The sequence below is a fragment of the Malania oleifera genome, chromosome 2 (genome assembly GCF_029873635.1).
Source record: "Malania oleifera isolate guangnan ecotype guangnan chromosome 2, ASM2987363v1, whole genome shotgun sequence".
Taxonomy (NCBI): Eukaryota; Viridiplantae; Streptophyta; class Magnoliopsida; order Santalales; family Ximeniaceae; genus Malania; species Malania oleifera.
In genome coordinates this window covers 24167293-24194819 of record NC_080418.1, presented here as the reverse complement: position 1 = coordinate 24194819, position 27527 = coordinate 24167293, and the positions used below count along the sequence as shown (strand labels likewise).

General features: G+C 36.2%; 2 protein-coding genes across 10 annotated transcripts; one reads left to right on the top strand and one right to left on the bottom strand.

Annotated features, from left to right (window-relative positions):
* The first annotated feature begins 1566 nt into the window (after positions 1-1566).
* Positions 1567-12366, top strand: LOC131147915 (auxin response factor 4). Of its 7 annotated transcripts, none has more exons than XM_058097572.1 (13): positions 1654-1669; positions 2992-3308; positions 3468-3524; positions 3855-4040; positions 4151-4235; positions 4318-4408; positions 4874-5038; positions 9416-9535; positions 9627-9702; positions 10556-10718; positions 10810-11558; positions 11646-11836; positions 12027-12366. In XM_058097572.1, coding segments are annotated over exons 1-13 (2385 nt in total). In that variant the 5' UTR covers positions 1654-1668; the 3' UTR covers positions 12211-12366. The 7 variants fall into 7 exon arrangements, with proteins under 7 accessions (XP_057953551.1, XP_057953554.1, XP_057953552.1 ...); XM_058097570.1 differs by lacking the exon at positions 1654-1669 and adding an exon at positions 1758-1892 and having other exon boundaries at positions 10813-11558; XM_058097567.1 differs by lacking the exon at positions 1654-1669 and adding an exon at positions 1758-1892.
* A 3206-nt stretch (positions 12367-15572) lies between these two features.
* LOC131147914 (isovaleryl-CoA dehydrogenase, mitochondrial) lies at positions 15573-27179 on the bottom strand. 3 transcript variants are annotated; one of them, XR_009134966.1, is made up of 16 exons: positions 26980-27179; positions 25188-25271; positions 24980-25037; positions 22712-22836; positions 22589-22633; positions 22305-22353; positions 22062-22171; positions 21099-21175; positions 19881-19931; positions 19708-19772; positions 18451-18605; positions 18316-18356; positions 18158-18212; positions 16942-16998; positions 15997-16451; positions 15573-15798 (listed from the first exon to the last, which is right to left on the bottom strand). XR_009134966.1 is itself a non-coding variant. In XM_058097565.1 (16 exons), exons 4-16 carry the CDS (start codon positions 25014-25016, stop codon positions 16305-16307), a joined length of 1014 nt encoding a protein of 337 aa, XP_057953548.1. In that variant the 5' UTR covers positions 25017-25037; positions 25188-25271; positions 26579-26634; positions 26980-27023; the 3' UTR covers positions 15868-16304. The 3 variants fall into 3 exon arrangements, 2 of the variants coding, with proteins under 2 accessions (XP_057953548.1, XP_057953547.1); XM_058097565.1 differs by lacking the exon at positions 15573-15798 and adding an exon at positions 26579-26634 and having other exon boundaries at positions 15868-16451; positions 26980-27023; XM_058097564.1 differs by lacking the exon at positions 15573-15798 and having other exon boundaries at positions 15868-16451.
* Between the last annotated feature and the right edge of the window lie 348 nt (positions 27180-27527).

Genomic DNA, 27527 nt, shown 5'->3' with positions numbered 1-27527 from the left:
TTTTTATTTCTTGGGTTTAACAATTAATTATTTATCATATCTGCAACTCTTGCTCTTTATCCTATCATAAACTTTGTGAGTTATTAGATAAAATATAATTATGCCGCAATAAATTTTTTAGTGATATTTGAAATTGGTGCTTAATATGGTACTCTATTAAAATTTAGACATAAAATATATAATGAGTTATGATCACTTTTAGTTAATTATAAAATATTTATGTGCTAACTATAAATAACTATAAATTAGTCAAATGGGTATTGAAAATCAACGTTTATAATCAATAGTTTTACCATGTAGAAGATGTAGACAATAGTAGAAATGTATGCAGCTGATATATATTTAAAGATCGATCTAGAGTCATTCCCTTCGGAAAGGAAGAAATTACAATCATGTGATACCTAAAAGCCACGGTTTTGTCTTATATTTAACAAGATTATCATTTTAAAGTTCGTAAATAAGTGAGAGATTTAATTTTATTTCGTTGATGTATTGTAGCATTATAAAAGGACATTATTGGATTTTTCACATTGGACTATCTTTATACATGTAGCCCAAGGTTGAAACTCGATCTGTTGCAATTTCACTAGCTATATATTGGAGATTTTATACTAAAATACTCTATAATTATAGATAAACTAAGAAAGCGCCTGAATTGTTGTGATCTTTTTTCTTTTTTTTATTGTTTTTATATACATAGATCTTAAAATGCAATATGTAGCAATCATCTTTACTATAGTCAAGTTAAGTGAGATATCTAGTTCATTTAATATGTTTTTACAATCAGAATCTAATAAGTCTCTTGCTAAATCTTTTGGTACTATGCTTAATGATTTCAGACTAAAAAAATGACAAAATTAAACCAATGAATTGGTCTCAAGATTTAAAAATGTTCAACAATGAGGATGAGGTAATGCTAATGTCTCTCGGTTGATATTTTTTTAATTTAAAATTTTATTAATTAAGCAAGTTTCTTGGTGTACATGGGGACAAAATTAATATGAAAGGTGGGGTGATATAGAGAGACCATTAGGGCCAAATCAGAGATGGAGGTCAGTGGTTGAAGCCGATGTGGGGCAGGCAAGGTGGGGTCCATGGGAGGATGATGGACCTCAGCAGTAGCATAGTGGAAGGACGCAGCTTTGTAAATGCTCGTGCGCGGCAGGTGCTTTGTCACACTGTCAGCCCGCAGAGAAAGCGGGATGGCTTTTCAGTAAATAACTCCCCATTCGGGTGGCATTTTCAGTCGGGAATTTCGAGGGCGTGAGAGGGGAATGTATGTGGTGGAGCCACCAAAGCAGCGCCAAAGGCGCAGGCCACCCCACGCCACCGCCTCTCCACGCGCACTCCCAGCACGTGTCGGCCCCAGGAGGGGAAGCAGCCGTTTCCGCGTCGGCGCACGCGCCGCACCACCCACTCGCGGGCCGAGGGGAAAGTCGCCCGCAGGGTATGCGTTGATTGGCGGGCGGTGTTCACGCTGGGGGTAGCGCGTGGGAAGAGGAGCACTGCCCCCCATCGTCTCTCTCAGCGATGAAGAGTATTAAAAGAGAGGAACAGAGAGTGATGAGACGAGAGAGATGTAAAAAGAGTGGACAGTGCTGAATCGGTCTCTGAGTCACTGAGTCCCAACCTCTTAACACAGCACGCCCCCACGATAGGTGCTGCCAAAGTCTGAGGGCCCAATTGCATTGACAACTCTCTCTCTCTCTCTCTTTCTGTTTTTATTAATGAATTATTATTATGAAATATTGTATGGCTGTATGTGTCTGGTCTGATTGATCAAAGTCTCGACTGGTCGATTGAATAGAACAGAGGAACTGAGATTACTTTATCATTTTGGTGTACGCCATGCCTTATTCTTTTGCCATCCATGGAAACTGGAATGAAAAGGGGTTGTTTACATCATTTTATATGTATTTGTATTATACTATTGTATGTTTATATCATTATTATGTACATACAGCAGCTTTATACTGTTCCATGAGAGCATGCTTCTTGCATCGTTTATATTTTTTATGGTAGCAGGGATGGTATGAAAAGATGAATTTGTGAGATGGGTATTGGTTTGTTAATTTTGGGTATTTTATTGGGGGATTATGATTATTCTATATGATTGTTGGGGTGGATACATGTAGAAATGATAAGCAGAAAGGATTTTAAGATAAATTATGATTGATTGGGGCACAAACTTTATGAGTTGTTTTCTTTGTTTATTGTTACAGTATGAATTAAATGAAAAAAAATAATGCTGTTTTTTGGGTGTGTTGAATGAAAAAACCTCCCTTTTGTCTTTGTGGAGGACCTCATTTCAGTGAAAAATATTATTAATGATGAAAAGAAGGATAAAGATAAAGGAGGCAAAGCAATGGGTGGGGTGGGGAAGAATGGTTCTGTACTGTTTTTAGCCTGTCCCCCCCACCCAACACAGTCTCTCTCTCTCTCTCTCTCTCTCTCTTATAACAGGCCAAGGGTCCAAGTCCAAAGCCCACTACCGCATTGGCTTTTTTTTCGCCTTTTGCTTCTGTGCTTCCTATGCAATTGTCTATGTCTGCTGCTTCTGCTCCCCCTTCTCAGTACTGCAAATGGGGGAGGAATCATACTTTGAATTTCTTGTTATTATTTGATACCCCTCTCTTTTCTTCCCGTCTTTTAGCCTTCTGGGTATCCCTCCAAGCATGACTTTCTGCTTCTCTTCTTCTCCATTGATCTCTCTCTCTCTCTTCTTCTTCTTCTTCTTCTTCTACTACTACTGTTCTAGCTACCCCTCAACTTATGAACTTCTTGCCATGATTTGACTTCATTTCCAATTTTCTATTGCTCTGGCTTTGTGGGTGCCCTTCCAAGCCACTTGATTGCCGTCATACGCCCCCACCCCTACTTTTCTTTGTTTATGTTGTTTTTTGTTGGTGGGCTGGTTTCTCTGGGTTTGCTTTATTCAACAACATTGAGAACAATACTGGGTTTTCATGGAAATTGATCTGAACCATGCAGTGACTGAGGTGGAGAATGCTTGTTGTAATGGAGATTGTGACAAGGGTGGCTGTGTTCATTGCCTCTCTTCTTCTTCTTCATCTTCATCTTCTTCGAATTCCTCCTCTTCTCCTGCCGCTTCTTCCATTTATTTGGAGCTCTGGCACGCTTGCGCTGGCCCTCTCACCTCACTGCCCAAGAAAGGAAATGTGGTTGTGTACTTCCCGCAGGGTCACCTGGAACAGGCTGCCTCCTCCTCCCCTTTTCCTCCCATGGAGATGCCCACCTGTGATCTCCAACCCCAAATCTTCTGCAGAGTTGTAAATGTTCAGCTGCTTGTACGTAATGCTTTTACTTCTTCTTTTTTTTCCTTCCTTGTGAATTCAATTGTTTTGTGCTTCCTTGATAATTATCTTCCCCCATTTCACTTTTCTTTCAATCGATTTCATATTCTGTTTCTCTTAATTTCGTTTGATATTTATATTTTGTCCAAACAGGCTAATAAGGAGAATGATGAGGTCTATACCCAGGTCACTTTACTTCCTCAACCAGAGGTATGATCTCTAAACTATTCTAATGTTTAGCTGCTTGGCTTGTTCGTCTAGCCCTGAGCAACAACTACTATATTTATATACAAAATGTATTGTCCCTCCCCCTCTCCTCCCCCCCCCCCCCCCCCCCCCCCCCCCCCACTTTTTTTTTTTTTTGGAGTGGTGTGGGCGTGTTTAATTGTGGCGTATTCTATTCTTTCTAAATTTTCAACTTCTTACATTTTTTGATTAATTGAATTTTCCTGTTAGAATATTCTCCTGCTTTAGTAAGCAGCTCAAATTTAACCTATATTGATGATGATGATGGCATTTGTCTTCGGGGATATTTGTTAGATGATGGAGTTGAATTTAGAGGGGAAAGGGGCTGAGGGGGTGGGGCTGGATGAGGAGGGAGTTGGAGGATTAACCCCAAAATCAACCCCACACATGTTCTGCAAAACACTCACAGCTTCTGATACCAGCACCCACGGTGGATTCTCTGTTCCGCGCAGAGCTGCTGAGGACTGTTTCCCACCTTTGGTGAATTTTTTTCTCTCTCGTCTTTTTGTTGTTTTCTTCATGTTTTCAAGTGGATTATTTGTTTTGCTGTTGTTGGAGTTCCTCATAATGGCTGTGTTTGGACATTGCAGGATTATGAACAACAAAGGCCCTCTCAAGAGCTTGTTGCCAAGGACCTTCATGGAGTGGAGTGGAAGTTTCGTCATATTTATCGAGGTACTTGGCTGAATTCTGTCTGTTGATGGGATTATGTTGATGGAAAAATTTTTGTGGTGGCAATTCCTTGTTAAATTTACAGGTCAGCCAAGGCGCCATCTGCTAACTACTGGATGGAGTATTTTTGTTAACCAAAAGAATCTTGTCTCTGGGGATGCAGTCCTCTTTTTGAGGTATGTGTGTTTAATCAAATCTGGAAGAGGGATTGTACACCACATGATAATGAAATCATACTATTTGTTTCCCATAGGAGTTGGAAGGCACAAGACCATCTTTAGAATGAGTTATTATTATTTAAGATTTAAGTAAGCGGCAATGCCCATAAGGGATCATTTACAAGGAAACAAATACTCATGCTAACAAGGGATAACAGGAAAATTGGAAAATGCCTCAATTTCTGAATCCTAAGTTAGGATTTAGGGATAAAATTATGTTATAGCAAAGTAAATTAAAAATAGGAAATGAAGCGTCCCCATTTCAAATTCTATCTGAAGCAACATGGAAAAACTTTCAGTTGTCGAATGTTCAAATGCCCCATAAGTTTTCCTCATCTGATATATATTGTGTGTCATAAATTTTCCTCAGCTGATATATATTGTGCAGTTCTATCTGATACAAATTTACTATTATCTTTATAGGGGTGAAGGTGGAGAGCTGAGATTGGGAATTAGAAGAGCAGTTCGACCAAGAAATGGTCTTCCTGACTCAATTGTTGGCAACCAGAATTCACATCCCAATGTTCTTTCTTTGGTGGCTAATGCAATCTCCACCAGAAGCATGTTCCACGTTTTCTACAGTCCAAGGTACCACAAATGCCCACTTAACACTACCCAAAAAAAAAGAATTGGATAGAAAACTCATCATGTACTTAATTCAACAAAGAAAATGAATTGGAGAAGAAAACACTGTATGCCTGCAGTCCTAGAACACTGCTACTACTACTTTGAGTCTATAAGTAGTGCTTTCAAGTGGCTGTCATCATGGAAATGAAACTGTACCTCTTCTGAGTCTAACTTGTTCCCAAGTTTTGTGGTGATTTCTAGTTTGTAATTCTTGTATGCTTGTATTGTGTTTGTATCTGCAGCCCACTCCAAAGGGTTGGCATATTTTGTGTAGTCACAGTGACAATGGCAGTGAGCATGTATGGAAAGTTGTTTTAAGGAGCTTGTATCCATTGAGTTTCAAGTCTTGATATGAGTGGGTTATGGTTATATCTTGTGTTGAACATTTTCATTACAGCCTGCTGTTTACTCCTAATTTCAGGTCCATGAGAACGGGCCCTTTGACTAGACCCTATTTGTATTTGCTGTTCACACATATATGTTAATGTTTTAAGGGTTTTGAGCTCTCTTTTAATCTAGGGTTAGGGTTTGAGCATTTGTGAATCTCCATTTGTATTTCCTTTTCAATTCATAGTGAAATCTGTCTACACTGTTTGCTCTGTTCATATGATAACCTGATGGATGCGATGTTAGAAATGAAATGCAATGTTCTTAGGATAACCTGTTTGCTCTGTTCATAAGATAACTAGATGGATGCAATGTTAGAAATGAAATGCTTACATTCATATAGATTGTAGGTCCAATCCCAACTTCGTCACTAGAAAGAAATTGGGGGAAAAAAAAAGGAACAGAAAGAGAAAAGGAAGATATTTTCAGTTCTTCCTACCTTCTGTACCCACCCACCCCCAACTTATGGACAGGCAGTAGGCACTTACCAAAAGGCTGAGCTACACATGAATTAGATTGTGTTACCTGGCAACTGGGGAGGAATCGCTCCCCATGAGTACTCTAATTTCAGATTCAAGAACAGAGCCACAACATATGGCCATAGTTCTAAAAATGGTGGGGATCAGTGTAATAGTAACACTTGCAGCCAGCATAAATATGTGATGGGGAACGATGTGAACTAGGAGCATGCCATGTGATGCTTAGTTGCTTACATACACTCAAGACTTAAAGTAGGAGTCGTTACCCTAGTCCGGTAAACTGCAGACTTCCTATTCCCATACTAGACAACAATTTGCCTATGCTGTTTGCAAATCAAGTTTATACATGTGTGGCTGTAATCGATAACGGGGAAAAAAATATCTTTTGATGTTTAAGTGATACAATTTTTTTCAAAATCCCCTGTGGTCCTAAAGGAATTCAATTATGCTAATTGGATATTTGGATCTTGGATTCAGTTATTTGGCCACCTTGGTGGTGGAACTATGTTTGAATATATAAACAGTTTTTTTAACTTGAGCATAGGCTGTGTGACCTTACTGCACCCTGAGATGATATTCCTGTTGGAATGATAGCCAAAGTAGTTGCATTTATTACTGAGGACTGAAATTGTAATGAAATGGGAAGACTTACTACAAAGAATGCATTCTTGAAGACTAATGGAGTGAATTCTTGAAGTTTGAGAATATATTGCAAAGTATCTTACTAGTAGACTATGGCACAGGATAATTCCAGGATAATTATGGAGAATGACTGATGCCCATAAATTTGCAAGGCCTCTAATGTGGAATTTTTCTAATCCCAAGAGGACCAATAAAAACAAGATTCATGTGATTGCTACAAAGCACATATGTTGAGAATTAGTTTTAATGCCAATATTGTGCACTGATAGCGCTAGAAGATCATTACTCAGTTATGGTGCTAAATGTTGTAGCATAATGCAGGAAGAAAAAACAAAAAATTAGATCTTCTACAACTCTCCAAAGAACTTGAATGTATGGCTGCAGTAGTGAGAGTTGTGCTGTGGGAGCCAATTTGAAAAACAAATGCTGATAAGAATAATATTAAGGAGCTTGCTGTGAAGCATGAACTATTTACAATTGGACTTAAAAAATCATTGTTTTAGCTAATGTAAGAGCTAAGAATGCTCGACTCATTATTTGTTCTTATAATTTTCTAGTGTAATACATACATATATGCTTTTACGTTTGTACATAAGTTTGTATATTTTTACTGTCATGTTCTTGCGAGTATGCTGATTTTTCAAGATTTCTGTATTGTTGTACCCATATAGTATCTCTCCTAAGTCCTGAATCCTGTATCAACATCTCTGCTTTTTCTAAAACACAAAAACACTCACTTTTCCTCTCTGCTCTTGTCCTCAACATTACAACTTTCTCCTTCCAAATCTCCCTGGATTTTTACTCCATAAAACATTGATTTCCCTTTTTAAAACAAGCAAAATTTGTTTACCCATAAAGCAAATATGGTGGCTCTAGATGACATTTTGATAAAGCTTTTTTTTTTCATTCAAAATAATTTTATATATATATATACATGAGAGGTAGTAAATTGGTTCTGTTTTGTGGGAAAGGAATTTTTTTTGGGAAGTTTCCTATGTGGGAGATTTATTTCCTACAATTCCCGTTTAATTTGAAGAGACTATTAGTGGGATACTTGGCACACTCTCAAGTGTGCCTGCAACTGGTGGTAGTTATTTCCTCCAAATCACTTCCATAGACGGATGCATGCTACAATGAATTCCTCCAAACAACTTCCGTGGACACACATGGAATGCTTCCACTAGTTTCTACGAACAACTTATATGGACACTTGGCATGCATACTGTTAGATTAACACTTTACCTAAAAGCTTAAGCTCTTAGGTTGTGGGCCAACAATGTATGTCAAGCTTTAGCATTCCCCCGCAAGTGCTGCCCAATAGCACATGGAGAGATAAACACATGATCATAACACCCATGATAGGGAACACAATAATTTTTTTAAACATCACATAATGAATGCAGGAAACAAGACTAGAGCCTAGGACCTCCTAGTAACCAGCTCTGATACCATGTTAGTTTACCACTTTACTTAAGTGCTTAAGTTGTTAGGTTATGGGCCAACAATGTATATCAAGCTTTAACACATACATTAATTACAAATAGAGTGGCAATTTCGTACAACTATAAGAGAAGAAGCGCACATGAAAAGTTGTCCTTGACCATTACAACATGGTGATTTCTTTTTGTCTCAAAGTAGGAGTAACTTAGATAAAAAATGGTGTAATGTAGTGTTGCATCCTTCAACTTTTCCAAATCCAGGATCCAAGTTATCACTTGTGCTTAAGTTTGCAAGTTATATTTGAGGAAAGATGTCAACTGGTACTTGGATTTACTGATGGGCAGAATTGTATGTACTTTTTTTGTACAAGTAGAATCATTTAGTTGTTTTTTTTAATAAAAGTAGGTGTTTTTTGTTATTTTTCAATTTTAGTTCATTCATTTTATATTGTTATTGCATCCCCTCTTGATTGAGCCAGAAAAAAAAATTAACAGGGGATTGGTTAAAAATCAACTTTTCAGAAGTTCATGCCTACTCCATGGTTTATAAGGAATTCATAAGGGCGGCACTCCTCATCCTTAAACAACTTCTCACACATAACTTAATTCAGGAGATAGGCTCTTCTAGACCTCATATTCATTTGAATGGTGAAATCCCTTACATGTGTTATGTGCATACCTACGTGACATAGCTATAGTTCTTGATTTTGAATTGGTCAAACTATGAGGGTATGAGCGTGGTGACTAAAACCATCGGTAAATCTTTGGTTAGTTATCTGTGTGTAAACTGGAAATGTGCCTCGATTCTAAAATTAGATAACAAAGAAAAAGCAAATATGTGAATTTCACATTTGCATTAGAATAAATTTTACTATGACAAAAATCCCTTTTTTCTTTTTTTCTGACAGTGGTGTCTGAGTCCCTTCGGAACCTGACTAATCCACCAGGTGGCTGGCCACTGGCTTCCCCCTTAGTTCCTACCTCCACAAGGTAATGGGATGGGATTCAAACCCCTAACTGACAATAGACACTATTCATGCCAGTGGGGTGGCCAATCTTATCGTGCATTGCTTGAAAGGTGGTGAACTTGAAATATATCATAGAAGCACCAGCACATGAGACATGTTCGTCAATCATTAAAGACTTCATTCTTTCCCTGCAATAGATTTATAAGCAGTTTTGTTTTGAACCCACCACCACCATATATACAAGAAATCCATGACATCAAATTGTTGAACTTCTAGGGGGCTTCCGAAGTTTGAATGGTATGTATATGCATTGGAGAAGTCTGTATTGCATTTCATTGATTCTTGGAAGTTTGTGCATCTTTGGTGAGACATATAACTGCATGGTAAAAGTTGGTAACGTTTTCAAAATTTTCTGAAATGCAGGGCAAGCCATGCGGAATTTGTCATACCTTACCAAAAATTTATGAAGAGCATTACCAATCCGATATCCATTGGAACAAGATTCAAAATGAGACTAGAAATGGATGATTCTCCAGAAAGAAGGTCTGACATTTTGATAAATGCCTTGACCAAATCATGTTTTTCTCAGAATGATTTTCTTCTTCAAACATAAATTCTTACCACTGTCTTTCAGGTGCAGTGGTTTAGTGACTGGGATAGGTGATGTGGATCTTTTTCGATGGCCAAACTCAAAGTGGAGATGCTTGATGGTTAGATTATTAATTTTGCTTTATATGACAGTAATATTCCAAACTTTGAGCCATTAATTGAAGTGCACATATTCCCTTATTTATGTCTCCCTGCTACCATTTTTTTTCATTTTTGGTTGTTTTACAGGTTTGATGCTGCACTTTTCTTTCTTCTGTGTTTTGTTAGTAAAACATCTATTTTTCTCCTCTTGGTTCCTGATAAAAATTGTTTATGCAATACTAAAGGCTATTAACGAAACCAGCAATGCTACATAATCCCACTTTATAACCCTACTATGTAGGATCTTGACACACAACACAAATCCATTTTTCAATGATTACATGTCAAGTTCTGCCTAGTGGAGCTATGCATAGAGGCTAGAAAGATTTGGTGTTATAAAACTGTCAGCTTGTTAGCCTCTTTCCAATGAGAATTGGATAGGTTCGAATCACAACTCCCTATGACAATTGACGACATAAAAAATAGATTGGAAGATGGTCAATTGACATCACACATGAGGCTAAACAAGCAATGATGAATTCCACGAAGCATCCTTTGCATATAATGATCCAATTCTTACATAACATCTATCCTCTTTTTCCTTCCTTTTTTTATTTTTCCCCTTTTCTGTTTTGCGGGTAGTGACTTTCAGAACAGCACTTGTACGTTTTGATTGTTATGAGCATCCTGATGGACAAATTTTTTTGGCATAGATCGTCTTAGCAGACCCCATCAAACAAGTCTCTCCTTTCAGATCTTCGCATATAATTTTCTATGTTTTCTTTGCATTTTAAGAGCGGACAGGTTGAGTTATTTAAGTCCATGATTTTTCATCTTCTGATGTCAATCCCACTGCCTTCACGTCTCTGACAGGTCAGGTGGGATGAAGATATTGTCAGTGATCATCAAGAACGAGTGTCCCCATGGGAGATTGATCCTTCTGTATCTATCCCTCCCTTGAGCATCCAATCCTCGCCAAGGCTGAAAAAGCTGCGCACCAGTTTGCAGCCAACTCCGCCCAACAATCCCGTATCTGGTACAAAATCTTCTTATGAAGATATTTAATGTAGCATTCTATGCTTTATTTCCATTGTTCATGCAGCTCTAAAATCTTAATTTTATTGCAGCAGGAGGGGGTGGGTTTTTGGACTTTGAGGATTCTGTTAGATCCTCTAAGGTCTTGCAAGGTCAAGAAAATGCAGGTTTTGTATCACCGCTATATGGGCGTGATAAGATAAACCGCTCGCTGGATTTTGATATGCAATCCCCAGCACATCAGAGTCTTGCATCAAATGGATTACAAAGGAAAAATATTAGTGACTATATGAGGGTTCAGCCCACTAATTACACAGGCTTTGTGGAATCTGATAGATTCCCTAAGGTCTTGCAAGGTCAAGAAATATGCCCCTTGAGATCCCTGACAGGAAAGGGCAATTTCAACCTAAGCTCTTGGGGAAAACATGATCTCAGTTGCCATTTTCTTAACATGTATCAAGGATCCAAACCCAATTTCTACCCACTAGCTTCAGAAGGTGTTAGAGACATGTATGTTCCGCACAACAACATTTACAAAGCTGGCCAAGATCCTGTATTGCCCTCTTATACAACTAGTTTCCCTAGAGAAAACATTCCATTCAGCAGCATGCCTTCTGTTGCCGGTGGGATTATCAGGGATGAAGTTAGAAAGCCAAATCTACCAAACGAGCAGAAGTCATTGGAAAATTTATATGCTCCTCCCACTTTAGGGGCAAATCTGAAAAATCAGAAAGATGATGCCTTTAATGGGACCATGGCTGGCTGCAAATTGTTTGGATTCTCCTTGACTGGAGAAGCCCCTCAAAACCCGCAAAGTTCCAGTAAAAGGAGTTGCACGAAGGTAAGCTGCAAAAACGGAAAAGTTAAAACTTCAGTTTCACTTATTTTTGATTTCTTCTGCCACTGAAGTTGCATGAATTGAGTGAAGGTCCACAAGCAAGGCAACTTGGTGGGAAGAGCTATCGATCTGTCAAGACTAAACGGCTATGATGACTTGCTGAGTGAACTAGAGCGGCTTTTTAGCATGGACGGCCTTTTGCATGACCCTCATAAGGGATGGCGGATCTTGTACACAGATAGTGAGAATGATGTGATTGCTGTTGGGGATGAGCCATGGAAGTAAGTGTCTTATAATTTGAACTAGCTTCTTGTATCAAAAAGAAAATTTGATGTTGGGGTTTCTGTAGGAAATGGTTATTGGCACAACCTCTGTGGCAGAAAATAATGCTATTCTAGACTTGCCTTATAGTGATTCTTTTAGGTACTCCTGAAATTTTTTTCTGATACTGATTCATAACTTGTTGGGCAGTGAGTTTTGTAACGTGGTATCCAAGATCCACATATATACTCGAGAGGAAGTGGAGAAGATGACAATCGGAATGAACAGCGATGATACCCAAAGTTGCTTGGAAGAAGCTCCAGCAATAATCGATGTGTCGAAGTCCTCATCAGTGGGGCAGCCAGATTCTTCACCCACTGTGGTTAGGATTTGAGATGCCCGGCTATCTTAAGAAGTACTATGTTTGCTACTTTGGTATGTGTATTAAATCTACTCCTGAACCTTGTAACTTTTTTTTAAATTGCAGTAGCTGTGATTCTCAATGAAACTTGATGATAATTAAATTGGATCTTTAAAAAACCATTTCAAATTTTATGTTGTCTTCCCTCAGTGATAGAGTCAATGAGGAAGCTTTTCAGATGTCTCTGCATGCATTCGTGCATTTGTTTCGTGTGTTGTGAATGCTTATGTTGGAACAGATAAATAGGAAGCTTTTCAGTATAATAATAGGCATAACCTTGAATCCAAAAAAGTTATTTTGGGCCATTTTAAAGCTGTTTTAAACAAGCACTATGTCAAATCCATCTTTAATGCTGAAAATTTTTTGTACTGTCTTAGGTGCTTGCTTGTTTGGGTACCAGTGAAAACTGCTCTATTCTGTCATATGTAGTATGCAGGGGCAGTGCAATATTGGCACATCCTGTTCTGTTAAAATGAGTCCAAAGTTTTAACATGGCATGTCCATTCTTTAATTCCTTTATTTGCCACAACCAATGCAGTGCCTGCCTTTATTTTTTTTGGGGTAGACAAAAGTTTAACATGGCATGTCCATTCTTTAATTTCCACACCCTACATGCAGTGCCTTTTTATTCTTTTGGATTGCAGTACCTTTGTTTCCCGAAAAGCAGGCTTTTACATGCTTTTGTCAATTACCCAAAGCACTGAAATTATTTATGGTGGTTATACTTTTAACATTATCCAGAAAGCCATATGAAAAGGCTCAATCTGATCCATTTGCTTTTTCCTCTTTTTTGATTTTTTTTTTTTTTTGGGGGGGGGGGAGATAATATTCTTTCTTAGAAGCTACCACAACTAATTTCCTAAAATTTCCAAGATTTTTAAGTTGCTAACCAAACATGCTCTATTCCTTTTAGGGTTTATAAATCAAATCGAGTACTTATGCATTCATGACTTTGCTCTCTGGCTTTCAATTGTTTTCTAAAACCCTGCTTGGACCGTTCAATTCAGCTTACATGAGTTTAGTCCATGGATGGCATCTGTTGATTTTGTACCCTTATGCTAAGTTTGGGAGCATGGATTTTGAATTAGTTGAATTTGGACAAATTGCTATATAATTTTATATTATATTTTATTCAAATCCAAGACAAATTTAAAGTCAAGGTCTCTTCAAACATTGAATTAAAATGGGTTTATGCTGATTCGATTTTAGAGCCATGCAGCTGCCTTTGGGTTCTAGAATGATTCGATTTTATCCTTTACTTATCCGTGTGTCTATTTCTTAAATTGTACATATACTGAAAATGGATTTCCCTGTTATATGTTTGATATTAATGAATTCAAATCTAACTGATCACATATCTTACATTTAAGATACAAACAAATGAAGACGATTTGACATTACCATTAGCTTCCAGCTTAGCCTAAGTAGAGAAAGGCATGAATTTGTGAATTTTTGTAATTATACCACATGGAAGGCAATACTAAAGAAATCTTAATTATATAAGAGTAGTTTAAATTTTAATACTATAAGGCACCTTCTATTGGATGAGGTGCTAGTCATGATCCCATATAGCTCATGTACTAGGAATATTTTTACCATATAAGTACAGCTTTGGTTTCAATATTGCGTGGTGCTTTTATGTGACAAAATCGTAAACTTTAATTAGTTAAAAAAATATAATATCTCACTGGAGTTAGGTCGCGGTACCTAATATTGCCACCTAAACTGTGTTCGGTTAGAATGGACAAAAATATTAGTTCTCTTCTCTTGTTTGATTGAATTAGCAACAAGAGGGAGAAAATGTTTTTTTTTTTCATTTATTTTTTAAAATTTTTTGGAGGATTAATTCCACCATACCACCAATTAAACCAAAAAAAAATTTTATTATTTGTAACATCTAAGCAAGAAGAAATTTCAAAATTGTATATAATAATGTATTAAATTGTGTACTCTTAGGCATGCGAATTTCTCAAATATCATGCCTCAAACCCCAAGCCTTTTTCTAGCCAAAAAAATTTTCAAAATTTGATATAATAGTGTATTTGAATTTTGGGTAAATAAGGATTTAGGTCTCCACTCTTGTTGGAGCCTTTTCTATTATAAGGGTATTCAAAAAGAATTGCATGCAATTTTGAATTTTAAAACACTTAGTTGTGACCCATACTCACTATTCTCTAATTCTTTTTATTGCCATGTTTTGGTATGAAAAGACCTTTTCTTTTTGTCTTTTTTTTCCTCTGTCCATTGGTGCCAAGCAATTGGTTCTTAGTTTACAATGGAATTAGCTTCTTTCCCTTTCCAAATACCTTCATACCCCTTCTCACTCTTTACAATATGAAACCTCAGATAAAAGACTGCATGTTCTAACGATTGGACTGATTGTGGATGTAATATTACTTCTTCATTGAATTTAACCTGGTAAGCATGAATTTAAATTAAACAAACCCTATTTGTCACAAAAGGGTAAATGCACTCAAATTCAATCTTTGAGACAGTTGATTAACTTCGACCAAATTATTCTCATGACATAACTACTCTTAATGTGATCTACTTCTACTATTAGAACGAAATCTAAATTCAATTCTTTTCAAACAAACCACAAGTATCAAATTCTTTTCACAATTGATTATTATAGTTGTTCACTTAAAGTTATATCGCTTAAAAGCACGATGAATCATTTAAAAATTGTTCCAAATACATGCAAGCCAAGCTCCCATCCCACCCGCGCCAAAAATAAAACAAGGTTCCATATTAGGGATACACAGATTTCAAAAATTCATATTTAAATTTGTATGACTTCAATATTTAATATGATCATATTTTTTTTCCAAATTTATAAAAATTTAAGGTCAAAGTTCAAATTCCAAGCTCAAAAACGCGAGAGTTATTGTACCTCTTCTTGTTGCCAGGATAAACTTATTGTTTTGGAATATGAACAAGGTGCAAAACAATTGTGTGTACCCTAATGTTCATCCATTCCTTGTCAGTAAGTTGTCTTTCCCCTACATTTAGCAGGCCTTCTATTTGAATTTAAGTAAATTTGTACAACATTGTATTTACTTCCTTTCAAATCCACACAAGTCCAATTCAAAATATGAAATTTATGCTACCAAACACAATCTTAATGATTCGATCTTATTCATCAACTTGTTTAAATAATAATACCAACGATTAAACCAGAAATCACTTATTTGCCCAATCTTTTTAGCTCCATTAGGCTTTTTTAAAATCTTAATACAAATTTCATAATATTTCATCTCCCCAAAACACTTCTTATCTCCCAAATCCTAAATCTTAGCTTGCATAATAGATTAATTACTAACCGACTAAAAGAATTTAACATTCAAATTCAAAATTTGATTGAGATTTAGAGTTGTATTTAATATTCACGTAATACTTGGTCCTTTAATTTTATCAGATGGCTCCTTAGTACAAGTTTTAAGGGTTCGAGTCAAAGTATTGATCCCATGGTCACAAGGGCACCATAACCACATGGATCTCCCCATTTCCCCCTTCCTTCCCCTCTACGAGCTTACCCTTTTCCTGCATTCTAAATAGACCCTACACACCAAAATTAAGTATTCACAAATAGTCAGCTACAGAATATGACTCTGAATTAATGACTATCAATGAACAAAGACCGCGTCTATATTTATTTCAGTAAATGACTATATCAAGCAGACCATTGCTTCCACGTTTTATTTTGAAATAATAAAAAATAAAAACCTGAAATCCTTTATGAAAGAGAATAATGCTTACACAATTGTTCTTTATTCAGCCAGAACAGCCTTTCTGCATGCAGGAGTTGAGGGCTGTGTTCGGACACAGATCCCACATTGATGGGAACCTTGGGACCTTTGCACTGGGCTATCCTCTTGTTCTTCCCCACGTTGGAACAAAAAATTCACTTTTCAAATTATTAGACTAAAGATCATCTGTGTGGCGAAAGAAGACCTAGTCCCTTGTCCCTAGATCAGTAAAGTCACCCTGCAGCATGACAGGTCAAAGCAACAACAGGAAGGGGCAAAGATGCTTGAGCGTAGCAAATAAATAAAATGTGCAATCTCTCACTGTTCCTTAAAGAGTTCACGAGCAATAATCATTCTTCTGATCTCACTTGTCCCCGCCCCAATCTCATATAGCTTTGCATCTCGAAGAAGGCGACCAGTTGGATACTCATTCACATATCCATTTCCACCTAAGCATTGTACAGACTGCACAATTGAATGTTAAGTCCATTATTAGAACCATTCTAACAAAAATATTTTGTGGAATTATATGTTGTACTCCACCTTCCTTTGTTGAGTGTGTTGAGATCAAGAATCATGCCTTCATTCTTGCCCTACTCTTTTTCTTTTTGTTTTATGTTTTTTCTTTTCTTTCTTTTTTTTAAAGTTCTTGCTAAATCTATTTGAATATGAATCAAGAAAGCCACTGCTCGGAGTTCTCATTAGTACAGTTAGAAGAGAGATGGCCTGTGAGGACAAACAGGATTTGTGCAGCCAACCTCAATGTTCAGACTCTTTTCAGTTGATTTGTCTGAATAATAATTTTTTTTTTAATGTTGACATGAATGAAATGCACAAAATCTACTCTCAAGTGCAAGAAAAGCAGAGAGATTTGCATCAATACCAAATTCAGATAATCTTAAAATCAAAGTATGGAATCAAGGATATGAAAAGAAGATGTGCGTCTACATTTCACCTGAAGAGCAACTTGGGTGGCTCTTTCAGAAGCAGAAAGTATAACTGCAGCACAATCCTGCAAATGGCAACAGTCATTAAGTGAATAACAACATTGACACCAGGATAATTTAACAAATAAAAGATAATGTGAGCAATAAAAATTGAACCAAGGACCTTATAAGAACCACTGCTTTGATACACTTGTTAAGTCACCCCTAGACCCAAAAGTCTAGGCAATTAGATTGTGAGCCAACAATATATTTCAAAAGGCCTAAAAGATTGTTTGCATGAGTTATTTGCAGTCCACATTTTTAAGCAACCAATCTTTTTAAGAAACAAAATTATACTTTTTCTCTCCTATCCATCATTAATCCTTCAACTACACACACACACAGAGCTTATCAGGTGGCAAGGATTTCATGAATGTTGTATTCAAGAATACAATGGAAAACATCAATAATGAAGAAAGGGGGAGGGTGAGGAATGAACCCATATCACCATGGGCCTCATTTTGATCACCCTATGCTGAAAGTAACAGCTGATCATAGGCCCATGCTGCTGGCTGTAGCACTTACTTACCCAGAAAACATGAATGATTCTATGCTAAACAAATGAATTAGAAAAATCAATCCCTGATTCAATCATGCAAACCTGTCAAACAACTCCCTGTTCTTATGACCAACAATAAACAGCCAATCTTTTTTTTTTTTTCATATTTTTGCTGAGTACTAAAGAGCTTGACAACAGATGCATATTACTTGAGGTCTGCCTAAATTTTCTGAGTTTTGAAAACCATCATAACAATCATATCAGTGCATTATTAATGGTAAAGCCAAAGAACTTTAAGGTGTGTGCAGGGAAGAGAAAAAATGAGAAAAATGCAGCCATCTTTACAGTTAAACGGGCCATTGTCCTGTCAATGTTTCACTTCCACCCTGACATTTTTAATATCTTCATTTAAAAGAAGAAGAAGAAGAAATAAAAATCGTAACAGGTGACAAGCTCATAGAAATTTAGAGCAGGCTATAACTGAATGGATCACAAATGCCCCACAATTTTACAAGCAGCACAACTAACCAAATTCTGGAACCTGGGGTTTTTTCCCCAGTAATTTTGTACAATTGAACCATAGCATTCAATTATTGACTTTGAGAACAATAAAATACATAGGATGTCAAAAAAATTTCAAAGAAAAGTATGAGCATAAAGGTAAGCAATAAGATATCAAACACCACCTTTGGGCTAATCTTTCCATCATCGCATGCCCTTGCAACAGAGTATACATATGATCTGACAGAAGAACCCGCAAAACAAATAAGAGGAAGTATAATTGACTTTTATCACAAAAAATTGAATTTCAGGAACATGGCAATATAACATATGAATTTATTACCTTGAGGATTGTAAATAAGTATACATGTCAGCAACTTTCCCCTGTATTTGCAGGTTAGAAGTGTGAGTGCTAAGAACCCCACAGAGGCACAAACCACAAAACACTAAAAAGATTTGAATGAAACAACTTCTAAACCTGTATAAACTGAAATTCCCCAATCGGACGGCCAAACTGCTCTCGCTGTTGAACATAAGGAAGAACAACATCAAGGCATGCCTGCATGAGACCAAGGGGCCCAGCCGCCAAAACAAGCCTCTCCAAATCTAGCCCTGACATCATGACATGAACTCCTGAAACATCAGGACAACCATCTCATTACAAAATTATAAACGGCTGCATTTCCCCTTACAAGTTGAAACATAGAAACACTATTTAACCATTAAGTAAATTGATATAAAAAGGCATATCTTATACGGTAAATATTAACAACCCAACATTCTGATACTAACAATACTCATTCTTGCTTAAAAGAACTGTTACTTGGTTGCCTAATAATAATAATAATAATAGCTGTTATTTTAAACAGTTAAAAAAAAGAGGCTACCACAAGAAGTCTCTCCAAATCAGAGCATAACACTATTTTCAACATAGCAAAGTGTAAAAACTAGACATCAGTGACTTTCAGAAACCTCTAGTAAGATTTGTGGAATCTACTTCAGGTGAAATTAACCCCACCACTTCCCACCAAAAATCAAAAACCTTTTTCTTTCATAATAACACCAATTCCCTGCTTGTCCACCCCTGTTAATCCTTTACCTCTGCTTCCATCCATGGATTATGAAATATGGTGACAAAAAAAGTAATAACAGTAATATTACAGTGCAAAGCATAAATTTTGCTCCAAGTTGCAATTTCAATGGAAACTTTTGCTTGAATACGCAACTTACAAGGACAAAATTGTAGGAAAAACTGCTTTGTACTATTAAAGGCACAACAAATAATTTAAGCAAAATTGCCCTTTCATATTATAACCTTGTTGACACTCATTTTTTGTCACTTCTTTTGGCAACAGATAAAAAACGGAAGCACTTTAATCAACAAACTTTTAAGGTAGGTGTTGTTTTTAAAATGCAAGGGAAGGTCCTTTTAAATATAATAAAAGTTAGGGAGCTAAGCATATATCCTCTTAACAATAACAACAAAAATTGATATTTCCAAAAAGGCTGCAACTGAAACCAGATCCAGGCAGTGCTATTAAAAATTTCCCATAATTTTAAAGCAGTTAATTTTGACTTGCTAGACTTAACTAAAAACTAGAAGCGATCAACTATCAAGTTTATTGTGCATCATTTTTTTTTTGTTCTTGAGCGAAATCAAATTGCATTCAAGTGAAATCTTTTATTCTAATCATTTTTCACTCAACAACAATTTAAACGATGTTATTGCTTTTACCTTTTCCTTCCTGTCCAAGAACATTTTCTCCAGGAACAAAGCAATTTTCAAAAACAAGCTCACATCTACAATATTATTAAATCCAATCATCAGACCACCGCCATTACTTCAAGGGGCAGATGGAGGATTAGGCACCAAAGAACAACACAAAACTTAGAGCAAAGCAGACATACGTATCACTTCCTCGCATCCCGAGTTTGTCTAATTTCTGGGCAGTATCGAATCTGCAAAGGGTAAAGTAAAAAATAAACAAAAATAAGGTAAAAAACCAAAAGTATCAAAATGCTACTAGCTTATTTGCCTTCTGTTATTATTCCACTTTTATCATTGTGGACAGGCTTACAGACAGGAAATAAAATCATTCCATCTTTCTTTCAAATAGTCCAGAAGGAGAGAGAGAGAGAGAGAAGGGAGATTGTGTGAGAGAGATGGAGGAACACACAGTTATCTGCCAATTCAATTCCAAAATAACCAACCTCTTTAAGAGTATTAAAACACGTTAATATATAAAAGAACTAAAACTGAGAAAATCAGAAAGAAAACCCTAAGACACCTGTTTGCAAACAGACCTGCACAAGACACAAATCTAACTAACTAATTAAGCTAAACAATATTGGGTCTAGGCCAACAAACCCTTGACTGCATTTTTTGAAATTAGCCTCCTATATGGTCACATCAATCCATCCAATGTCCGGCGTCCCATCCTAAATCACCTCCTTACCTTTATTCACCTTTATGAAGATGCTTAGTGTAATGGTCCTAGACCCAACTCCAATGAGGTAATGTCAACTTTGGTCCACTGGCCTCAAGGATTTGTCCTATAAAAGACACCTCACATAGTTGGAGTCTAAACCATCCTCATAAGTCCAAGATCTCCCTAACATCCAATGTGGGACCCTGACAAGCTCTCCTGTCTGATCTTTGGCACCCTCGTTAGAGTGGCTTACACCTCTGTGTAGGATTCACCCACATGATAGTACCCCCAAGGTAACTCTGATATCAAATGTAACGATCTTGGACCCAACTCCAAAAAAGTATTGTCCGCTTTGGCCCACTAGCCTCACGGATTTGGCCTATAAAAGGCACCTCACATAGTTGGAGTCCAAACCATCCTTATAAGTCCAAGATCTCCCTAGTACACATCTGATGTGGGACCGTGACACTAAGCATGAATCATCCTAATGTATCAAAATCAAAATGCTAGGGATCTAAGCAGGACCAGGGACCCTGCGCACTGCAAAAATCTGCAGGCCTAGATTTCACTCATACAAAAGGAAATATTTCATCTAATTGGGTGATTGTTATGATAATAGGAGCACAATTTAATGCAGCCATTGACTGGCACACCATTTATTGGTTAAAGGCAAAGAAAGCTGTGATAGTGCAAGTACCCAGGCATTCCCTTCTCAATGATAAATGCTGTGATCCCCTTTGAATTAGCTTTGACATCTGTTTTTGCATAAACAACCTAAATCACCAAAACTCATCAGTTTTAACAAATGAAAGATGTCTGTATAAAGAAAAGGCAAATTATTAGTAGTCAGAACCATTGGTTTTACCACACAGGAATCAAATACATAATCTGATTGCCTCCACAATCATGGGAAATGCTTGTTATAACAAGAATTTAACTTTTTTTTCTTCAATAAATTAAGGTAATAGAGAGAGAGAGAGAGATGAATTATCTATTTCAAGTAACCAAACAAATGAGTTAACAGAAATTCCTAAGAAGACAGCTCAAAAATGCAATAAATTAGCAAGGGTGAAATGGTTCAATTTAGTTCCAATCCATAGCAAAATCCAAAAACTCAAACCAATCATCATTGGTTTGAAAAGTTGTTACAAACTACAAAATTGTCCAATTATTGCATGCTACTGGGTTAGGTAACAGGCGGCAAACATACAGTTCGGTCAGGAGCATTCTAGATACATCTGAGAACTTGCATGAGCATCAAGGAAAATGCTTTGTATGTGTCCCACATGAATTCACTCTCTAGGAACCAGCTACAGCAGCATAGAAAATTCAAACTCCTCAGTCCTCTCATATTCATGAAAAAAGGAACTGAAAGCATAAAATCTTCCATTAATACTAAGTGCATATTTCCTGACTGGTGCCTTGTAGGCCCATTCTGCTTTACATACACACTGTTGACTTTCATCGATTTTATTTTTGAAGATATGATATTAAATACTATGCATAAGTCCATGTTAGTAGATTACATTTTTTTTTTACCTGTATCAATGTAATAAAATAAAAATTACAATTTTACATGCTCAAGTGTGCATACAGGCGCACACAAAAAGTATTAGTAATAGGCACACTAGTGAAAGGAAAGCAAAACTTATGAAGATACCAAAGTCTGGGCAATTGTGCCATTTGTGCACCACATTTTGTTCCCATTTATAATGTAACCTCCATCAACATGATCAGCTTTGCATTTCATACTGACAACATCAGAGCCAGCTGAAAAAGTAGAACATGAGAATTAACCATATCAAATTAAATATATATATATATATATATACATATATATATACTTAAGTCCTACAATTATGAATGTATAAAGATGAGGTGTGAGGAAGTGCTTATTTATTACCATTGGGTTCACTCATTGCAAGAGCTCCTACATGCTCCCCACTGATAAGCTTCAGAAAAAGTACATAATTGGTTAGCCACGTAGAACTCAAATAAGAAGATACTGTTCTTTCCTCTAAAGAGTAGTCTTATATGCTCTTTCCTTCTAGGATTAATCCATATGTCATCACCAAAACATAAGATTACAACAAGAAGTGGACTAAACCAGAAATTTTCAACAGCAATTAGGCATGGTTACAAGTGTTCTACTAGAAAGAACAGACATGGAAACTGATAAAATGAAACCTTTGGCAAGTACTTCTGTTTTTGAGCAGGGCTTCCATTCCTCACCTAAAAACTCACCAGGTCAGAATTTGCTAGGAGACAGCATAAGTATAATAAAAAAATTCAAACCTAAGTTTCATTTACCAACTGGTTAATGCATAGGTTAGAATGGGCACCATATGAAAGGCCAACAGACCCTGAAGCACGACTAATTTCTTCCATTGCTATGCAATGATATAAATAACCAAGGCCAAGTCCTCCATATTCCTCTACAAGGAAAAAAATAAAAGAGCCAAATTCATAGAAATTAAGTTCCTGGTAGATATAACCAAAATGTGTTAAATTTTAACTGCTATAAAATCATGAAGCACAAATAAATTGTGGGAATTTCTAAAGAAACTCTTACATGATGCAAATGAATTTCAACTTGCACACACAAAATAAAAAAGAATACTTTGCTCAACCAAATGTATGAAGAATGGTGGTACAAAGTTGAGAGCCATAATACTAAGTCAAAATTCATTTAAGAAAAGATACTTCAGAACAGTTATAAATGAAAAGTGGAAGAAGAGTTTAAATTTTCGAATATATTAGTTGACAAGGAATAGGATTTAGAAGGCATCAATTTAAGCAATCTCACTCACTAATGCACATCAAAATCTCATTAAACATGTCAAAGAAAGTTGTGAAATGATAACTGTTCTACCTGCAGTTTGCATCTTATGATGTGAAACGAGATTAAGGTGTGACCTGGCAGAATGTCTGGACAGGAAGAAGGAATCAAGCCATGTATTGTTTGTATTCTACCACATCCAATATCAGGCCAATACGAAGGAGTACTCATATCAAATTTAAACAACAACCCAAACTGATTCAATAATTAACATCCGATTTGATTAATAATGAAAACAACAATATTTTTATATAAAAATGAAAATGGAAATTTTGAATAGCTATGAGCTTGGTAGATCTCATTTATTAATGCAGTATCGCATGCAATTCCATTATCCTAACGGTGTTGGCACAGGGTTGTAATTTGTTAGCACCTGCACTGCGTTAGTTTTTAAAAATTTTCCTTTGTCAAAAGATCTCCAGCCTTCCTCTCCGCATTTCCTCATTTTATTACTACCAATCCATTTTAACCTGTCTTCTTTTCAAATAACTTCCCCCCATCCCGAATTTAGCAAGAAAAATTATTCAATCATCCAATAACGGGAAAGAACCCACAACATCTAATTCAAAGTTATGCAATGTTTAGGAATACAGAATAAGAATGAGGGGATCAATTCTCTGGAATACAAGGTATCCAGAGAGAAATTATTTACTTGGTCTTAGTGCTCCATTAGTAACAATCCTACCCAACTGACACTTGCAACTGAGTAAACAACATAGCAGTCCTAAATCATCTATAAAAAGAAAATATGCAACTGCAGACATCCTCAACCAATTGATGATAAATCTAAATATAACTGTTATTAGAAAATCAGTACTGGTTGACAGAAACTTAAAAAGAGAAATGCTAGATGATTCATTATTTATTCTCATGTTCCCCTGAGAGCAAAAAACAGTACAGCTGCAATTATAAAATTCACAAGCCATAAACTAGGTTAACATAATAGATGAAACACAAAATATTGGCTGAGAACCACTCCACCTAGCTTAAGCTGTTAGGTGAGATGCCACTAACTCTCCCAAGCCCAGTAAGCATGAAAGGGACAAGGCTCCTCATTAACCTTGTGCTGAAATATGATCATAAGAACGTGGCCGTGTGATTTGAACTATAGAATTTTGGACGAATCAAGTTCTAATACCATATTAAGGATCATTAAACTTAAAAGCTTAAACTCTTAGGTAAGACTGTAAGAGGCTCAGAATGCTCTTTAAAAAATGGATGAGATGGAACTACCCAGTACAGATACTACTGCTGATATGCAACTAATCTCACATAGATTATGTTTTCAAGCATTGGGGTTGGGACAACTAACACAAATAAGTCTTATGCTCAAGGATCAGGATCAGCACAAATATATACACAGAACAAAGCTTATTAATTACATGCCCATCACCAAGCCAAAATCTTTTCACAGTATAAAAAAATGAGTGGAGATGAAGGAGACAATTGTTAGCAAAATCAACAATTGTCTACACATGTAAACTTAAAAAGGCATTTAAATGCCCAGTTGTTCATGGAAATGAAACATATGAAGATGTTTGCTCCCGTGAACAGCTATGGGCTCATATTATGCAACAAAATTAACCACCACAAATTTTTAGGAGCTGCTTCTACAACTTGATTTCTTAATCAATAATGTCATTAATTGAAGATTTTCACAATAAACTTAAACTAAAGGCAGTGGAAACTCTTTTGATTTATTATTCAAAATAATCTCCTTTAAATCACGGTAGTCCTACCTGGTGCAGTGATTCCATGAAGATTAAAATCTCCCATGAGTTTCCACAAGTTGACTTCCTGTTTAGAGATTACAAATATTGTTAAAATTTTAATAAACTGACATTAACATTTATAGAAATGAAGAATTTTATTAATTTCCTGTTCAGATAATGTTTTATAATTTCAATAAACTGATAATAATTTTTAGAAATATATAAATCATAAAACCTCTGGAAAATAATTCGTTGTGTCTATTTTTGATGCATGAGGGGCAATGTTTTCCTGTGCAAACTGCGCAACGCTTTCTTTAAACTGTAACCATTGTAACAAAATTTGTTAGAAGACTAAAGGCACCATGGATCTGCTTACAAAGCCAGATGTTTAAGGCTCCTTTAAAAGAGAAGAAGAAGAAGAAGAAGACGAAACCATTTCCAAAATGAGAACAAGTCAACTCAATAGTCCTTTTCTACTTGTACAAAGTTTTCCTCTTTCGTCAAAAATAAAATTAATCGCTGTTTCTTGAGTTACAGAGGGAAAATTCACACCAAAGTACACCTTAGTCTAGCTAAAATTACCAATACAGAGGTCAACCACCAAAAGTCTAAAAAAAAAAAATAACCATAGTATAAAATGCCCAGATGACATACAAAGCTTTGCCAAAGACGTGCCAAGTATATACTCATCCATAGCATTGCTGAGTAATCACTTTAATGCCTTAAATAATAACAAAAAAGGCATTTGTTGGGGGAATTAAAAAAAGAGCTAGTTATAACAATAATAGACAGGTCAATAAATAGCACAACAAGACTCAAACCACATCAATATAATGAATCTAAGCACCGCCTGTTTTAGCCAAAATTTTTAGAATAACTGCAAATAGTACAATATATTGTATCAGCATCATCTTTCAACTTTACGATTACAGGCACAAGACTTCCAGCTACATTGGTAGGAATTCAGCACCCGAGTCAGGGACAAGAGTTTGATCTTGACTTAGTCAAAAAATTCCATCTAGAAATGCAGTCATTGAACCTTATATAATCCCCCAAAAAAAAAAAACATATATGTGTGCTTTTTGTTCATTTTACATTTATTTTGATATTTTTCTTCCCGTTGAGAAAATGATACATGTCCAAGAAAATGAGATAATTTTTTTGAAAGATAGCATGCGGATTGAGAGGCTGACAAAGGCCATCTCAAGTCCTAACTCCTAACTGGGAACTTATATAACAAAAAGTTGATTTGATTAATGTGGATTGAAAAGCTGGAAGATCGCGAGAGACTACATGGACACTGAAGTGTTGAAGATTCAACACATATGAGGGCAAGAGTGGAAGATGAACATGGATATTGATCTGGTGATCGATTTGAGATGGAAAAAAATAGCCGCAGAAAGTGAAGGACGTAGAAAAATAAGATTCAAGTGACATACTTCAAACGAAAAATAAAAAAAATTCCCCGCATGTGGTCCGAAAGTGGGACTGTTGAGTTGAGTAGGTTCGTCATTTTTCCCTGAAAAAGTATGTATATAGCTGAAAATTTCAAGATCGCACTCCCCACAAAGATTACACAGAGTTAAAAGGAATAATAGATTTGCAACCATCAAATTCAAAGATTACCCGCACAGCAGCAACCAAAAAGGATAATCAAAGACAACCCAGAAAATGCGCAGCCACTTGATTTGCATCCAACAGCAATATAACGTCAAATTCAAGCACAGTAATCAGTCAGCGAATCTACAGTATCAAAATGAAATTAAAAAACAACCAAAAAAACTAAAACATTGAAGCGTACGAGGCAAAAAAGTTTTATTAGCTGAATACAAATTCCACACAAACAACAGAAGTACAGAAATCTATCAAGAATTGATCAGAGCAGAGCAATTAAACAATCAAAGTGGAGTGATGGTGACCGGAGTCGGGGTTATAAAAAAATAAATAAATAAACAATCAAACAACAGTATCTATAAAAAGAGAAGGAAATTTTCAAGGAAAATTATATATTTAAAAAAAAAAAGTACTTGTTTCTGAGTATCATCGAAGAGAAGAGAAGTCGAATAACTAGCACGGTGTCTGCCATTTCTGAAGAAAGCAGCGGCTGCAGATAGAGACCTCGCGGGCAATAACCTCTGCATCGTGGCTGGTCTGCTAGAGAGAGAGATCACCACGGAAAGTCGGACGTTGAACGGAGCTCAAAGTAGCTTATTTATGGTAGCGAGCTGGCGTCTTCTTGGACAACTTTCTCCTCATTCGAATTTTTTATTAGTCTGTTCTATCCTCTTGCTGGTCGATGACGTGTTATTTTATTAATAAAAACAAATTTAATTGGCAATTTAGGTAGGGTAAAATTTTTGAAAGAAATTATTTACTTGGACCATAAAAACCAATTTCTTTTTTACTTTGATAATTATTTTTTTGGAAACAAAAATTTCAAATTCAAGGGCTAATATTTAATGGTTTTTAAGTTGTAATTAGTAAAATAGGTGGAGATTATTATCAATGTCGAATTTTGTCTACAATACTTGTCATGCCCCGAACTCGGTAATAGGACCCAGGAGTGAATTAGTAA

Coding starts and splice junctions, on each gene's coding strand:
- LOC131147915 (XM_058097566.1), top strand. CDS start 2,967: ATGGAAATTGATCTGAACCATGCAGTGACTGAGGTGGAGAATGCTTGT. Junction 4,236..4,317: donor GTTTCGTCATATTTATCGAG/GTACTTGGCTGA, acceptor TTAAATTTACAG/GTCAGCCAAGGCGCCATCTG. Junction 4,409..4,873: donor GATGCAGTCCTCTTTTTGAG/GTATGTGTGTTT, acceptor TTATCTTTATAG/GGGTGAAGGTGGAGAGCTGA.
- LOC131147914 (XM_058097564.1), bottom strand. CDS start 27,093: ATGCAGAGGTTATTGCCCGCGAGGTCTCTATCTGCAGCCGCTGCTTTC. Junction 22,172..22,304: donor TGCAATGAGTGAACCCAATG/GTAATAAATAAG, acceptor CTACTTTTTCAG/CTGGCTCTGATGTTGTCAGT. Junction 19,773..19,880: donor GGGATGCGAGGAAGTGATAC/GTATGTCTGCTT, acceptor ATAATATTGTAG/ATGTGAGCTTGTTTTTGAAA.